The sequence below is a fragment of the Diadema setosum genome, chromosome 11 (assembly GCF_964275005.1).
Source record: "Diadema setosum chromosome 11, eeDiaSeto1, whole genome shotgun sequence".
Classification (NCBI taxonomy): Eukaryota; Metazoa; Echinodermata; class Echinoidea; order Diadematoida; family Diadematidae; genus Diadema; species Diadema setosum.
Window position 1 is genome coordinate 30,574,566 of NC_092695.1, and position 16,515 is coordinate 30,591,080.

General features: G+C 36.3%; 1 protein-coding gene across 1 annotated transcript in view; it reads right to left on the minus strand.

Annotated features, from left to right (window-relative positions):
* Positions 1-365: 365 nt before the first annotated feature.
* Positions 366-16,515, minus strand: part of LOC140235419 (lactadherin-like) — a 37,654-nt gene continuing 21,504 nt past the window's right edge. Inside the window, exon 8 of the mRNA XM_072315445.1 lies at positions 366-506. Within this exon, the coding sequence (XP_072171546.1) occupies positions 366-506 (141 nt within the window). The remainder of the gene's footprint in view (positions 507-16,515) is intronic.

Sequence of the window (16,515 nt, forward strand, 5' to 3'; positions counted from 1 at the left end):
CAAAAGTTTGGATCTGCTCAAAGTTTGAATAAAGAGGACATAAACATTATATGCCATGCACGTCCTTTCTCCAGGCTACCCGCCTTGCAGCAAACAGACGCTTATGTCTCTCCGCGACGCCCGGGTTTAGGCAGAAGGAAAAATTAAATAAAGTTCTAGTAAGTAAGCAGGTTTATATACAGTATCCACTATACTGTATGTTGTTGTAAAATTATTATTGAGGCTATGAAATGTATCGGGAATGATGCTTTAACTATGCGCTATAAAATTGTTTACTTCATGTAGTAATGTAATTATTATCATTACCATGATAATCATCATTATCATCAATAACTTATCATTACAATTACTGACACTTTCACTTCTTACTGATATCCTAACACTTCATACCGCATCGTCGTACGACCTTGCCATGCCACAGGGTGAATCCTGACGTAACTTGCTCGGATAGGTACTGGGAAAGGTGTCGTCACCATCGTATTGTAGTCGTAGTTGGTGGGAAATATCTTCATGGGAACAAGAAGAAGAAGAGTCACATGGATCAGTCATACGTAAATATGCATTGGATAGACTGCTTACAACAATAATGTTTAGAACAAGGTATAATCGTGTTTCTATTCACAGGGCAGTTTCCATGTTTCACATTGCACAATAGTAATTATGAATTATATTTTTTGTTATGATCATACTAGGTGATACAAAAAAAAAATCCCACTTTTGATCCTTAATAATTCAAAAACTATATATCAGATAACCAGAGCTACCAAGTCTCACGCATTCTGCGTGAGATTCAAGCATTTAGGGTCTGTCTCACGATCTCACGCATGGTACCCATTTTTCTCACGCATCTGATGAAGTCTGCAATTTGGGCCAAAAATAAGGAGCATAGCTCAAAGGATTAGAGTGATAGTTGCAATTGAAGGTATATTTCCCTTTTGCCTTTCAAAATTAGTAAAAAATAGTAGTATGCACCAGATCGCATCATTAAGAGCTAATAATTTAAAAAAGCTCCCTACCATGGGAGGGGGACACCCTCCTCGTTCGCGTGCGCATGCGCGCGAGCGCCGAGACGCCGAGTCATAAAAATCTCACTCATAAAAGTTTTTCGAACTTGGCATCTCTGGATAACACTGACATTGATATGAGCAATAGCTGAATAGTTAGGTTTCAGATTTTGTTCTGTTTTCAACTCTCTGTACAAAATGTTAAATTTGCACAGGGGTCAATTGGTGTGTATGGGAGTGTGTGGTTAACACCCTGACAATGTCCTGAACAATGGCCAGGATTGGAATTCTCTACTACATAATTCATGATAAATTCCACTATCATTCTGATCACAGCTAGTCTTTATTAATCCTGAAATGAAGTGTATGCAAGCACATGGAAACATGTGCTTATTTTTTCATGTGCATGCATTTTACCCTTTGCCATGAATTCAGACTGGCAGTGCCCAGGGCAATTCAATCCATCATGAATTATCAATAAAGCATTCATGTGTCTTGGAGCAAGAGTCCAGAAGCCTAGGACCGCGTTTACAGTGCAGGGCCGGGCCGAGCCGCGGCCGAGCCCGGCTTCAATTGCGGTACTGGGCCCTGCAATTTTGTCCGTTTACCGTGCCGGGCTTGGCCCGGACTTTACATTCAAACCTTTCAATATTTTGTCGTAGTGGCGCTCTGCTTGTAAACAAATACTATTATTTCTAGGGCGCCGACCTTAGTCTGGTTTCCAGACCCTTTGCCAACTGGACTCCCCGCCGACGAAGTCGCCGCCTCTGCCGAAGGCAAATGTCTTTGAAGGACAAAACCACCTTAAACTGTACTAGTTTTCCGACGTTGAGGGCGTTAATATCCTGAATAGCGAAATAGTACGGGCAGAGGGTCTGGAAGCCAGACTAAATTTGGTACCGCATTTGGTCCAGGTTGCGTTTACAGTGAGAAAAGGCCGGCCGCGGCCGAGACTACCTCCAGAGCTTGTCCAAATGCGCGGCCGATTTTGGTACCGCATTTGGCCTTTTGCGCGTTTACAGTAAAATGAAGACCGGGCTCGGCCGTGGCCGAGCCCGGCCCTTTCACTCACTGTAAACGGGGTCTTTTAAAGTCAGCAGAGCTCTGAAAAGGTGGTATTCATGTCTGTTGTTCAGGGTCATTGTGAGCACACACTCACATACACATCATTGGTTCTTGTGTAAAGTTCAATTTTGTTCAGAGGGTTCAAATTTGACCAAAATCTAAAATTAATATTTTGGATTTAATGAACCTGATTCATGCTCTCATATTCAAATGACCTCCAGCTAAATTGCTCACTATTCAGCTATTACTGATATCAATGACAGTGTTTCCTAATGTCTAGTTTTTGAACTATTAAGGATCATAAGTGGGAAATGTTTTTTTTTTTTTTTTAACACCTAGTTCAAAGAGGGGGCCATGCGCAAAGGAAGAAAACTAGTACAACAGGAAATTCAGTTTGGATGGAAATGTAAAAAGAATTTGGAGGTGTGGATAAATAAGGTGAACGCATTACACATGAAAACAATGAACAACAAAACTCACATACAGATATATATTCATCATTCATACAGATATATTCATCATTCAAGTGACCATAGACCCTGTAAGCCCAGGCTATTTTTGACCCTTTCAGTCCCAAGGGTGCACGGGGGGGGGGGGGGGGAAGTTGTGCTACCTTTATAACTTCTGTGGTATTATGTACCACTGTCATATTTACATCTACATGGGTAGAGGAACTCACACTGTACATGGCCCTATATTTGAACTTTCTCAAGGTCTGTATTTGAGGGCGCTATTCACCAAAATATAAAGAAACACATAGGATATATGCTATGAAATATGCTTTAAACAAAGTACGGCTTTTCTTTACGATTTTTCTATCCCAAGTATATATGTTTTTATTTCAGACCAATCATTTTTATATTTACCACAAAATAACCCCAATTCAAACTTCACTATTTGTCATGGTTGAAATTTCTCAAGTTCACATATGGGGTCGCTATTAGTTATGACAAAAAGTAATATATGATATATTGTTTTGGATAGGTACTATATTTATCACATTTCATGTTTCCATAATGATGGGATTTTGAGTTTGCAGACTGACAAAATGGTAAACAAATGATACTACAGGTAAAATTGTGTGGAAGGTTCATTTTGATACCTATGACTCACGAAAAAATGAAGGAAATATAAGAAGACCATTTCAAGGTCATCAAAACAATAATCACTTCTTATTTTGGTCCTTTGGCAGATTATGGCCAAGAAAAAAAAAACCCACACATTTCATCCATTACAATATCATTAACTGAAATTAGAACAAAAACAAAAACGCGCAAAATCTGACTTGGTTGTCAGATTACGTTGCCATGGCAAACAAAAATATCGAACATAGCCAAATATATATCAAAATGTTTGTAATAAATCTTAGGGAAAGTCGCTGAATTTATAGTCAGTGGTATAAAGGCGCAAGAATGCACATAAAAATGTAGGAAATGGCATAATGTGCAACCCTGAGAATTAAATTGCTTGGAACATGTGTATATTGTATACATTCTCCAGTGAATGGTGGGTTGTTTTTTTTTTTCTTTTTATTTCTTCTATTTTGATCTGATTCCATAAGATTTCATACACAATGTTGGGAGACATTATTCTTCATCGACACAAATTTTCGTGACATTTGCATTTACATTTATGTTTTACTTTTCAAAGTTTCTCTCTATCTCTCCCAATTCTCTTCCTCTCATGAGATTTTTGTGCCCCTCCCCCGCATTATCGTAATCCTGCAGTTTGTATCCATTTATGATAGACTGTTAATATATGCGCTTAAAAAAACAAATTGGTAATCTTTACGTTTACGTATATGTTGTCTTACTCTTCTGCAACTGCATTGCCATGATATGCTATTATCATTACCAGTTATATGTTTCAATCTAGCACGTGATTACGTTTGTGTCATAAGTACATAAAACGTGGAAATGAATGTGACCTGAATGGAACTTTTATGTAATATGCATATTTGTGGGATACTTTGGGTCGGGTGGGATAGTGAAGAATATTCATATCCTTTAAAAAAAAGTATGATTAATCTTACGCTTCCTATTGATTGCAGCATGATTAATGTCAGCATTTTCTTTAACTTGCTCTTTTCAGTGCTGCTATATTTTCATCGTTCACTTCCGACATTCTGGTTATCTTATATTTCCTCACATACTTTTTGCCAAGACAAAACGTAGGGAGCTTCTACTGTTTTTTTTTTTTTTCTCTGCTCATACGCCCTGTACTGATTCTGCTGAATTCCGCTTGCAGACCTTGTTATTTAGTGTGTACGCTTTCTAGTCCAGGCGCAGGGACCCAGAAAAAATGACTTCGTTCAACCCACCCCGCAGAAAAGGTTTGACTGCATAGAGTTGTCGGTTGGACTCTCTGGAACACCCCTAAGTAGTATGTGATTCGAAATTGTGGTATCAATAAAATTTTACAGGCCATTTTAGTTGCGACAAGACCTTATTGTTCGAAAAGGAGTCTGCGCGCGCCAAGACTACTACACCCACCACTAGCACTGCTACAGGCGCCAGTGCCAGTGGTGCGTGTAGTAGTCCTAGCGCACGCAGACTTTTTCCTCGGCAAACAAGGGTTTTTGCCAGCAAACTCACTAGCTGAGGTCAGTGTAGTTTAGTTTCTAGTCGTTTTTATTTCGTGCATATTTTTTTCCGAGTTCCAGCAAGCCGAGTGAGGTTGCATACCCAGTGATTGTGACCCCAAACCGTTCGGGCGTCTCAATCACTTGGTATGCGCCTTCGCTCGGCTTAGCACAATAAATTGGGCTTCTAGAAATGCGCAAGCTGCAACTCGGAGAGATGAAAACGAAATAAAAACGACTAGAAACTAGACTGGGGTCGGTTACGGCTGGCACTGAAAATCACAACATAATCACAGTTTTTTGCAGTTATTTCATGAACAATTCCTCAAAACACCGTAAAACCAGGTATATATATGTTGCTAGAGATGTCAGCAAAACAATGGGATACATTGTAAGTTAAAATATTGTGCATGGTTATAGTTCAAAAAAGTTTTTTTTTTCCTGTTGCCATGGCAACCAGTAATATCCAATCAGGATTCAGCTGTCAATACAATAGCAGAAGAAAGCAATTGATTGTTCTTGTTCTTAAAGGAAATTTATTCAAGAATGCAGATAAATTCCTTTCTAAAAAAGGAATATACACGTACACTGCATTATCCATCAATGGAATTAAAAGCGTATTTTTCGTTGGTAAGCTATATATATTTGAACAACTTGTGGTGATATTTCATAATCAAGTTCGAATTACCATTTATTTGTTAAATATGAATTCAATTTTTCATTTCTTGTTAAGCCTGTTACTAGAGCTCACAGTGTGATGGATTGACTTTCAGTACTTCGTTATACATATATATATATATATATATATATATATATACACACACACAAGTATTTTAGCTTTATTTTCAACAAGTTTATTTGTGGATCGAGGTATTTGTGAATCAGGGTCAGACAATTCAGACAATCAGACAACTGTCTTCTGTCTCAAATATACCATTAGCATTTATGTTGGTACCACACCAGCGTGCGATAAAAGTGAAAAAAAAAATATCTCGAGTGTAAATACTTCTTCGTGCTTTTCGTGGACTGTAAGTGCAAGAAATTTGAATCATTCTGTTTGTTATAGGCTATATCTAAAGTGTAGATACATTTTTTGTGCTTTTCGTGGACTGTAAGTGCACGAAATTTGATTCATTCTGTCGATATGGGGTATCATTATTTGGACAACTTATGGTGATATTTCATAACCAAGTTCGAATCGTCAGTTCTTTGTTAGATATGAATTTCTTGTTATGCCTGTTACTAGAGCTCACAGTGTGACTGACCTTCAGTACTTTGTTATACATTACAGTACAAGTTTTGTAACTTTTTTGTTCAACAATTTTATTTGTGGATCAGGGTATTTTAAGGACATTTCGGGCTTAGATAACTTTCTATTTTCCACAGTCATTTATAAGTTTGCCACAACAAAGTAGGATAAAGTGAAAAAAAAAAATACCTGGAATCCAGACACGTTTGTTTATTTTGCCTTACGTGCTCATGATCACCCATTGTAGGTCGGGTCTTAACTCTATAAAGCCCAAGCTATTTTGACCCCTTCCAGGCCCAAGGGGGGGGGGGGGGGGGGGGGGGATGGCACATTGTGCCCACTACATAACTTCTTTATTATATGATGTATGACCGTCATATTTGGCACATGGGTAGAGCAACTCATGCTCTACATGACCCAACATTTCTCAAAGTTACCCACTGAGGGCACTATTTCCCAAAATATGAAAAATACATAGAAAATATGCTAAAATCATGTTTTTTCTTTCTATTTCTTTATCCCCAGTAAATATTTTGTTATTTTACATTAATCATTTTCATATTTACTACAAAGGAAGAGCAAGTCAACGTTCACTATTTGTTATGGTTGAAATTTCTCAAGGTCAACATGTGGGGGCGTAATTCATTACAATATAAAGAAATATATGAAACCTATTACGTATTGCTTGGAATGGGTGCATATATTTGTATCACATTTCATATTTCCAAAATACTGAAATTTTAAGTTTACAGATTGATATTATGATAAACAAATGATATTCCAGGCAAAGCTTGTGTGAAGATAACACAAAATAAAAAGGTAATCTTTGAAAAATGTTGTATTTTCGATTATTTCTATTATATCTATATTGTTTGATGCCTATGTTATATAGAAAATAAAGGAAATAATAAGAATAACATTTCAGGGAAATTCTCAACCATAATTACTTCACATTTTTTTCCTTTAGCAAACTATGGCCAAGAAAACCCCAATTTCATCCATAATTATATTGTTAACTGAAATTGAAACAGAAAATCATACAAAATCTGACTAACATGGTTGTCAGTTTACGGTTGCCATAGCAAACAGGAATATCGGACATACCTAAATTATATATCAAAATGTTTGTAATAAGATTTTAGGAAAAGCCACCAAATTTGGTTGAAATCGGGTAAAGGGTTTAGGAGCGGCAAATGAAGATATGGTAGGGGGCACAATGTGCCCCCCCCCCCCCTTGGGCTTTATAGGGTTAAACTACCCACCTCAACACTACAAAGTTAACCTGGAGAAAACGGATAGGACCCCTAAGATTTTTCCTCATTCTCTCCTTAATAGCATTAATTCATTACTGCACGTTTTAATACAAATTTACATGTCATGACTTTTCATTTTATTTTTTTTTATTTCTAACCCTAGCTTACCAACGAAAAAGTACGCTTTTAATTCCATTGATGGATAATGCAGTGTACTTGTATATTCCTTCTTTAGAAAGGAATTTATCTGCATTCTTGAATAAATTTCCTTTAAGAACAAGAAAAATCAATTGCTTTCTTCTGCTCTTTTCCAAGGTTGTTTCGAATAACCATTTCTCTGTAAATATATACTCTAAAAAGCTAATATCAGAATATCGTCGGCTTTGCTCTCTGTATCAACATAGATTTTGAAGGGAATTTTGTGTCCATACATTGCTGGAAACAACATTTGCCTGTAATTTGAAGTGAAATATGTGTTAAAAGTACGGTAAATGGTACGATTATGCAGAATGACATGCTTATTGAGCTTTTTGAAAATATGGGCATTAGTTCTTAAGTATTGACAACTGAATCCTGATTGGATATTACTGGTTGCCATGGCAAAAGGAAAAAAACTTTTTTGAACAATAATCAATAGAAATGTTTGTTTTTAATTCACCTATCTACAAAAAAAAAAACTAAACAAAAAATACCAAAGTTTGCAGCAGTTGGAGGCATTTTTTGGATTATCAATCACCTGTATACATCTGGTTACCATGGTAACCATGCACAATATTTTAACTTACAATGTATCCCATTGTTTTGCTGACATCTCTAGCAACATATATATACATGGTTTTACGGTGTTTTGAGGAATCATTCATGAAATAACTGCAAAAAAACTGTGATTATGTTGTAATTTTCAGTGCCAGCCGTTACCGACCCCAGTCTAGTTTCTAGTCGTTTTTATTTCGTTTTCATCTCTCCGAGTTGCAGCTTGCGCATGTGTAGAAGCCCACTTTATTGTGCTAAGCCGAGCGAAGGCGCATACCAAGTGATTGCGACGCCCGAACGGTTTGGGGTCACAATCACTGGGTATGCAACCTCACTCGGCTTGCTGCAACTCGGAAAAATATACACGAAATAAAAACGGCTAGAAACTAAACTACACTGACCTCAGCTAGTGAGTTTGCTGGCAAAAACCCTTGTTTGCCGAGGAAAAAGTCTGCGTGCGCTAAGACTACTACACGCACCACTGGCACTGGCGTCTGTAGCAGTGCTAGTGGTGGGTGTAGTAGTCTTGGCGTGCGCAGACTCCTTTTCGAATAAAAAGGTCTTGTCGCGACTAAAATGGCCTGTAAAATTTTATTGATACCACAATTTCGACTCACATACTACCTGGGGGTGTTCCTGGAGGTCCCATCTACCACTCTGTGTGGTCAAACCTTTTCTGCGGGGTGGGTTGAACGAACTCCTTAATTAAGGCCCGTACAGGAATTAGCGCCTTGACTATTCTACTTGTATTGTTTATGTCTTCTGTGTTCTTTGATTGTGTCGCTTGAATTCTATGTTAATATGCTTTTGCCTACACGCTGTACTATCCCCAAACTGGGAATTGTTTGTGCTTCATTTACGTCCACATATATCATTCTTTTGCAACCTTGCCAGTTGACATGCCTTCATATACTCTATGTTCTGCGTTATGGCTAATCGACTCAATGCAGCATTTGACTCCCTTGATGACGATGAACTCTTTGATTTATTTAGACGCTCGCCGACAGAATCAAGAAGTCAGATCAATTCACGTTCTTCCGCACTTTTTTGAAAACCTCGTTGCCAATAATGTTAATTTTTCTTCTAATGATTTGTTTAATGAATTTGACTTTGAACATGATTCCACTTTAATCTCCTCCAAATATGTTACGGTTGACCAATTTAAAGATTTTGTGAAAGATTTTATAGAAAGTATATTTTCTATAGTACATTTAAATATCAGGAGTATGAATAAGCATTTTGATGAATTACAGGTATTGTTAGATAATCAAAATAAACAACAAATATCTGTAATAGGTTTAACAGAAACATGGTTATCATCTGATATTAATTTACCGTATGCATTGAATGGTTATGATTTGATTGTAAATATTAGAGTGAATAGGACCGGTGGCGGGGTTGCGATTTATTTATCTAATGAATTTGAATTTGATATTTGTGATGATTTGAATATAATGAATGATATAATAGAGTCTTTGTTTGTTGAAATTTCCATCCCTCAAAGTAAAAATATTTTAGTTGGTGTTGTTTATAGACCCCCAAACTCCAGTTCTAAAGATTTTTTAGATAGTATCACAAATTTACTAAAAAGCCCTCGTTTTGTTAATAAATGCATTTATATAATGGGTGACTTTAATATTGATTTGATTAAGAGTGATGATAATACGTCACAAGAACTTCTTGAATTATTTTTGTCATCCTCTTTTTTGCCATTAATTTCTAAACCTACACGTGTTACAAATCATTCTGCCACCCTCCTTTACAAGTTTTGAATTCTTCTATAATTTTATCCGATATGACCGATCACTTTCCAGTTATAACATGCTGTGATCCTAAACATTCGGTTAATAAGTCTTATTTTCCTTCATTTAGACGTAGAGCCACACCAGAAAATTTAGCTAGTCTTGACGCTTGTTTAGATAGGGTTGATTGGTCAAGTGTTTGTGATACTGATGATGTTAATGTATCATTTGATAATTCTATGGAGATAATCAATAAGCATTTAGATGATTATATTCCTAAATTAAAAGATAATTCAGTAAACTATAAAACAACACCTAAACTTCCATGGATTTCGAAATCTCTCCTCCGTTCAATTAACAGGAAAAATAGGTTGTATTATAGATTTAAAATGAAAAAAACTGAGGAGTCAAAAAATAAATATACATCATATAAGAATATTTTGATTAAGGTCATACGATCTGAAAAGCGGAAATATTATACCATCTAGATAGAGAAATATAAACATGGCGTGAAGAATACATGGAAGATATTAAAGCAGGCCATGAATATATCAAAAAAGAAATTGAATATTACAAGAATAAGATTTGATAATAAAATTGTTGAAGATCCTGGTGATATAGCAAATATTTTTAATTCTTATTTTTCAATGATTGGAGAGAATCTGGCAAAAGAAGTACCGCAGTCCGATACGCATTTTGCAAAATTTTTAGGTCAATCCAATCCCATTTCTATTTTCTGAGCTCCAACTACGAAATATGAAATAATAGACATTGTTACTGTAATGAATGATAAACGAAGTGCCGGTTATGATGATATAAGTAATTTTATCATAAAGGGAATTATATTTTCTATTGCTGATCCACTTTCTCATATCTTTAATAAATCCATAATACATGGTGTTTTTCCTGATTGTATGAAAATTGCTAAGGTGTGTCTTTTATTCAAAAAAGGAGACAGTTTTGATATAAGTAATTATAGACCTATTTCTATGCTTTCATCCCTATCTAAGGTTTTGGAAAAATTGATATTTACAAGAACCATTAAATTTCTTAATTATTATAATGTTTTTACGAATTCTCAATTTGGGTTTCGTCAAAAACATAGCACCATTCATGCTCTTTTGAAGTTTATTGATAACGCCGCACATACTATAGATGACCATTCCCATCTTGTTTGTATCTTCCTGGACTTCTCCAAGGCCTTCGATACAATTAATCACGAAATTTTACTTCATAAATTGTCTCATTATGGTATACGAGGGAAGGCCTTGGAGTGGTTCAGGAGTTACCTGCAAAAAACCGAAAACAATATGTATCTTTGAACGAGCACAGCTCTAGTCTTGAAGTTATTAAATGTGGCGTCCCTCAGGGTAGTATATTATGGACCTTTACTTTTCATCATTTACATAAATGATTTTTGTCGATCATCTGATATACTTTCTTTTATACTTTTTGCCGATGATTCAAATATTTTCTTCTCCCACCAAAATCCAATCACTCTTGTCGATACTGTTAATTCTGAATTAAAAAAAGTGACTCAATGGATAAGAGCCAATAAATTATCACTGAATCTTCAGAAAACTAATTATATGTTATTCAGTAAGTCTATAGAAATTTTACGCACAGATATCATCTTTTATGACATTTACTTAGAGCGTGTATCTCACACAAAGTTTCTCGGTATTACAGTGGACGATAAACTTTCGTGGAAGCCTCATATTATTAATATCAGTAAAATAATTTCGCGTAATATTGGTATTATTAATAGACTTAAATCTTATATGCCGTTGTCTTCTTTGCTGACGTTGTATTTTTCATTAATATTACCTTATTTAAATTATGGAATCTTAGCATGGGGTAGTGCCCATCAAACTTTATTAGATAGATTATTGTTATTACAAAAAAGGCACTTCGTATTATTTGTGGCGTTTCTCCATGTTCCCATGCAGATCCATTATTCGTTAGATATAAGATTTTAAAAATCAAAGATTTGTTTTTCTTTCAGCTGGGTCAGTTTATGTTTAATTATAACACAAATGCACTTCCCAGCATTTTTGATTCAATGTTTCCACGAAATCAATCTTTTCATAACTATATCACCAGGCGATCAAATGAGTTTCATTTACCCCTTCTGAGAACATTATTGGCTCAAAATACATTTATATACACTGGCCCTAGATTTTGGAATTCTTTAAGTTGTGATATCAAAAATTTTCTATCTTTGAATTCGTTTAAGCGTAAGTTAATTTTTTTTTTGTTGAACTCATATTAAGATATATACGATTCATTACTTAGCTGGTCTTTACAGCCTAAGGGTTCGTCGTCAATCATTATTTCATTATTGTGTATTTTTTACATTATCTTATTTGTATAAACTTTGCTCGGCTGATCGAGCTGAAACACCTCAATTCCCTCTTCTGATCCCGATGTTCAGCGTGTTGGCTTTTCCTTTCATTTCCTTTTTCTTTCTCTCCTTTCTTTCCATTATTCTTTTGTGTTTTATTACTGTCATGGTATACCCTACTGTAAAGTCATGTAATGTCGTTGTGTTTCTACTGTCTTGTTCTGTCCTGTCTTTGTGTAAAAAAAAAAAAAAAAGTTTAATGTATTCACAAGAATCCTTTGAGTGGTTCACAATTTACAAGCATGCTTTTCAGTGAACCTCTCAGTTCTTTCTTTTTTTTTCCCTCCAAACATAACTTTGTATTTTGCCGGTATGCATGTATAATTTCGTATTTGTTAACCATTATCTACCATGTAAAGTCGAATACATGCCTGTGTTATATCTTCCGATTCATTTCGTGTTATGTTTGACGAAAAAGAAAGAAGGAATGAAATAAATGAAATGAATGAAGAGAGAAGCCAAAGAACATGACGAGACAGACATAAATGCAAATAGATATTCGTTGTAGGTTCATGTTGTATATATATATCAAACTTTAGACTGTAAGTGAAATGTGGCTTTATAGGTTGATATTCTAAACCTCGAGTCGTATTCGAGACAAGTGATGAAAGCTCAAGAGTATAGACCGTTTGTGTTTTGTATTCCGAGTTCTAGGCATACTTTGCTTAGAATAGGCATAATTTACCTTTTGCAGATGAAACAAAACCTAGCATCAGTGCTTCAAAATAGTTCTAAAATGTGAGTTAGAGATAGAAACAACCAATGCAAAAAATTTAACCAGTATGATCGATGTTAAAAATTGTTAAATATACAAAATGTGAACAATAGTTATAATAAAGATGTCTCCAGACTAAACCGTCTATGAAATTATGGTCCAATGAGAAAAATAGTGATATCTCCTTATATTTTAGGCTTTGTTGCAAACATGTTATAAGGAATGGTAGGATATTTGGTGATACAACTGAACTATACACATATGCATCAAAAGCGTTATCTTGAACATTTTTTAAATCACTGCTCCCAAAGGTAGATAGGACCTTCAGCAATGACGAAGAGCTTGTCGGAGATTCTCCCAATTAACCTAGCAACTATAGCCCAATCATCAAGCTTCTTAATCAATTCCGTGGCGCGTTCACCCCTTGCCTCACAGTTTCCACCATAAAAGAACCTGTCTTGACAATACAAAAGAAGCGCGGTGTGGAATATGAAATCAAAACACGAGGCGTGAAAAGGGGTTATAACTACAGACACCTTTACCTGTAGCTCACATTGTGTACGGAAAACGTCAGGTAACGTCATTGTTTTGTTTTGTTTTGTTTTGTTTTTTTTTAAGCCCATACTCAACATGTAACAAACTGAAATATTGAAAAGTGAAATTAAGTCTTTGTTTGCATACATAATTTGTTTTATCATGGCAGTAAGACTGCAGCGGTGACCATCAAAGTGCAATGTACCACATTCCCTTCCCCACCCCCCACCCCCGTAGAAGCTGCCATTTTGCAAACTTTCCCGGGATTTCTGGGTTATCACAAGCCGTCCCGACAAAATGATGGCTTCCCCGAAGGTACTCACCCGTTTCCAACCGTCTTTATCTAGGATAAACACCCAGTCGTTGTCGTTGCTTGACAATGAAACAGAAATGGCTGTTGTCCACTCGTTTGTATATGGATAACTTCTGCCTTGTGTTATAACACCGGTGACCATGAAGACGTCTCCTAGGTATATCTTATGACATGCATATATAAGAAAACAGATTTCCACAAAGTGATGCAAGAGTCATACAAGCAGCAGTGACTGTTGTTTTACTGTATCATCTTTTCTTCATCTTCATCACATGGTATTTGAAAGCCATACCTAACGTAGTATTCCCTCTTCTTCCAGCTCAAAATTTTGATTTGATTCTTAATATAACTTCTTCAATTCCAAAACCGCGTCATGTCTGACATCTTTCACAGCGAATCACCACGTTCAAATTCACTATACAGAAAACTAGAAATGTCACTATGTTCACTTGGTATGCCTCCGCCACATTGCATGGCTCTCCTAATAGATCTATAGTACAATGTCTTGACAATGTGTGATGACAGTTTCACATAATTTTTGGCAAATGACAGGTTTGTCACAAATGTGTTGAATGTTCACTTTGCATGAAGTAGGTTTAGATTGGCTATTGTCTATAAGAATGCAGGTATTTGGGGATTTGAGAATCTTGACTTGACTTTTGACCTTTTTATAAGTTTATGCATTGGGTAATATTCAAGGTATGGAGAAAAAGTGCAATTTCAGTATCAATAATAAAATATTAGCATTTTAACGTGGTCTTTGACCCTTCTCCATTGATCCTATGACTCAAAAATTCCCAACAGAATCACTAGAACATGCATATATAATACTAAGTTTCATGACGATACCTTGAGTCACTTTCGAGATATGGAGGAAGAAGTGAAATTTAGTACTTTTACCTTAGACCTTCTAGCCTTTGACTGTTTGACAAGAAAGTTCCCAGAGAATCTTTATTGTGTAATAAAAGTATACATATAAGTTTCAAGAAAAATCCTGCAAGCATTGCATGAATATGAGGGAACTTGTGACATATTGAGGAGTTGGCCTTGACCATTGACCCCTGACCTTTGAACCATGACCCCCAATTCCCTAGATAATCACTTCCAGTCATTAGTTTGTACTAAGTCTCCATGACCAGGTAGAACTGTACCTTGAACCAATTGCGAGATATGAAGTAAAAATTTAAACATTTCACTTGACCTTTGACCTTTGACCACATGACCCAAAACATTTTCTGGAAAATCTTTTTTTTTTTTTTTTTTTGGTAGTACATTCATGTATTTTTGTTAAAATTTCTTCAAGTGGCCGTAGATTTTGTTTGACTATGTTCATCATGACCAAGAAAACCACTGCAACTATCATGTTGTTGTTGCTCGTGACAGTTTGGAGTACATTTTCTGCAACTTTCGCACTGGAAAGTGGAGGCAACTCAAGTAGCCTTGTCTACACCTCTGTCGATCTCCATGCCCTACGTCACTGCACCCCGTCGGTAAACCAGAAGGTTATGATAACTTCCCTAGCGACGTAAAGCCGCGGAAACGAGGTAAGAGGGGAGGTGTCAAAGTTCGTGCCAGAAGAAGAGGTACTAAACCACCTCTACCGACCGTCATTTTGGGAAATGTGAGATCTCTGCCAAATAAGATTGATGAATTGCATACACTGACCCGTTACATGAATGAGTACAGAGATGCTTGTGTCTGTGTGTGATGGGATTCACCGAAACTTGGTTAAATCAAAACATTTCAGATGATGTGATAGAAATCCCTAATTTTGATGTTGTTAGAGGAGATCGCACATCGAATTCAGGCAAATCAAGAGGAGGTGGAGTGTGTCTTTACATCAAAAGGAAATGGTGTAATAACTGGTCTGTGAAGGATGTAACTATGAACAATACATTGACGTATCAACAAGGGGTCATTCAACCTTGGACTTGTGTTACGGGAGCATTCACAATGCCTACGTTAGTAAAACCTGTTATCAGCTTGGTAAATCAGATCACAAGAATGTTCACCTCATCCCGAAATATAGGCAGAAGCTAAAACGAAGCAAGCCTGTCACTAAAGAACGCTACGCTTGGACGAATGACAACACAGAGAAGTTGCGCGCGTGTCTCGATTGTACAGATTGGAATCTATTTCTGGACAACGGACTGTCACTAGATGAGCAAGCAGATGTTATATCAGAGTACATAAACTTTTGTGTTGAATTAAATATCCCACGGAGAGCACTGAGAGTGTTTCCCAACAATAAACCCTGGTTTACGATAGAGTTGAAGAATCTTATTAATCAAAAGAAAATCGCAGTGGTTCAAGGCAACGAAATTGTAAAGGAAAAGTTGCAAAAACAGATTGATAAGAAAATTGTAGAATGCAAAAAAGATCAAAGATTAAGAATTGAAAAGGGTTTCCAAAACAATGATCCAAAGTTAGCATGGAAAACATTGCAAGATTTGACTGGGTATAGAAATCATAGGAAAACGCCAATACATGACCAAACAAGTGAATTTGTGTAAAAGGTCTCAATGAGTATTATTATAGGTTTGATGATGACTTCAGTTATGAGAATGAGAAAGCCGTAGCCATGATGCAAACCATGTTGCATGATTCTCGAGGTGTGTCAAAAGTGACTTTCGAAGAACATGAAGTGAGGAGATTGTTCGGTAGCTTATCACCACATAAAGCCCCAGGCCCGGACAGAGTGTGTAACAAAGTGTTAAAATGTTGTAAGGACCAGCTCTCATACGTTTATACAAAACTATTCCAAAATTCTGTTGACCAGGTGTCGGTGCCAACCCTGTGGAAAACCTCCACAATAGTGCCTATTCCTAAAAGTAGCAAACATGCTGAGTTCACGGATTACAGGCCGATATCCCTTACATGCAGTGTTATGAAATGTCTAAAA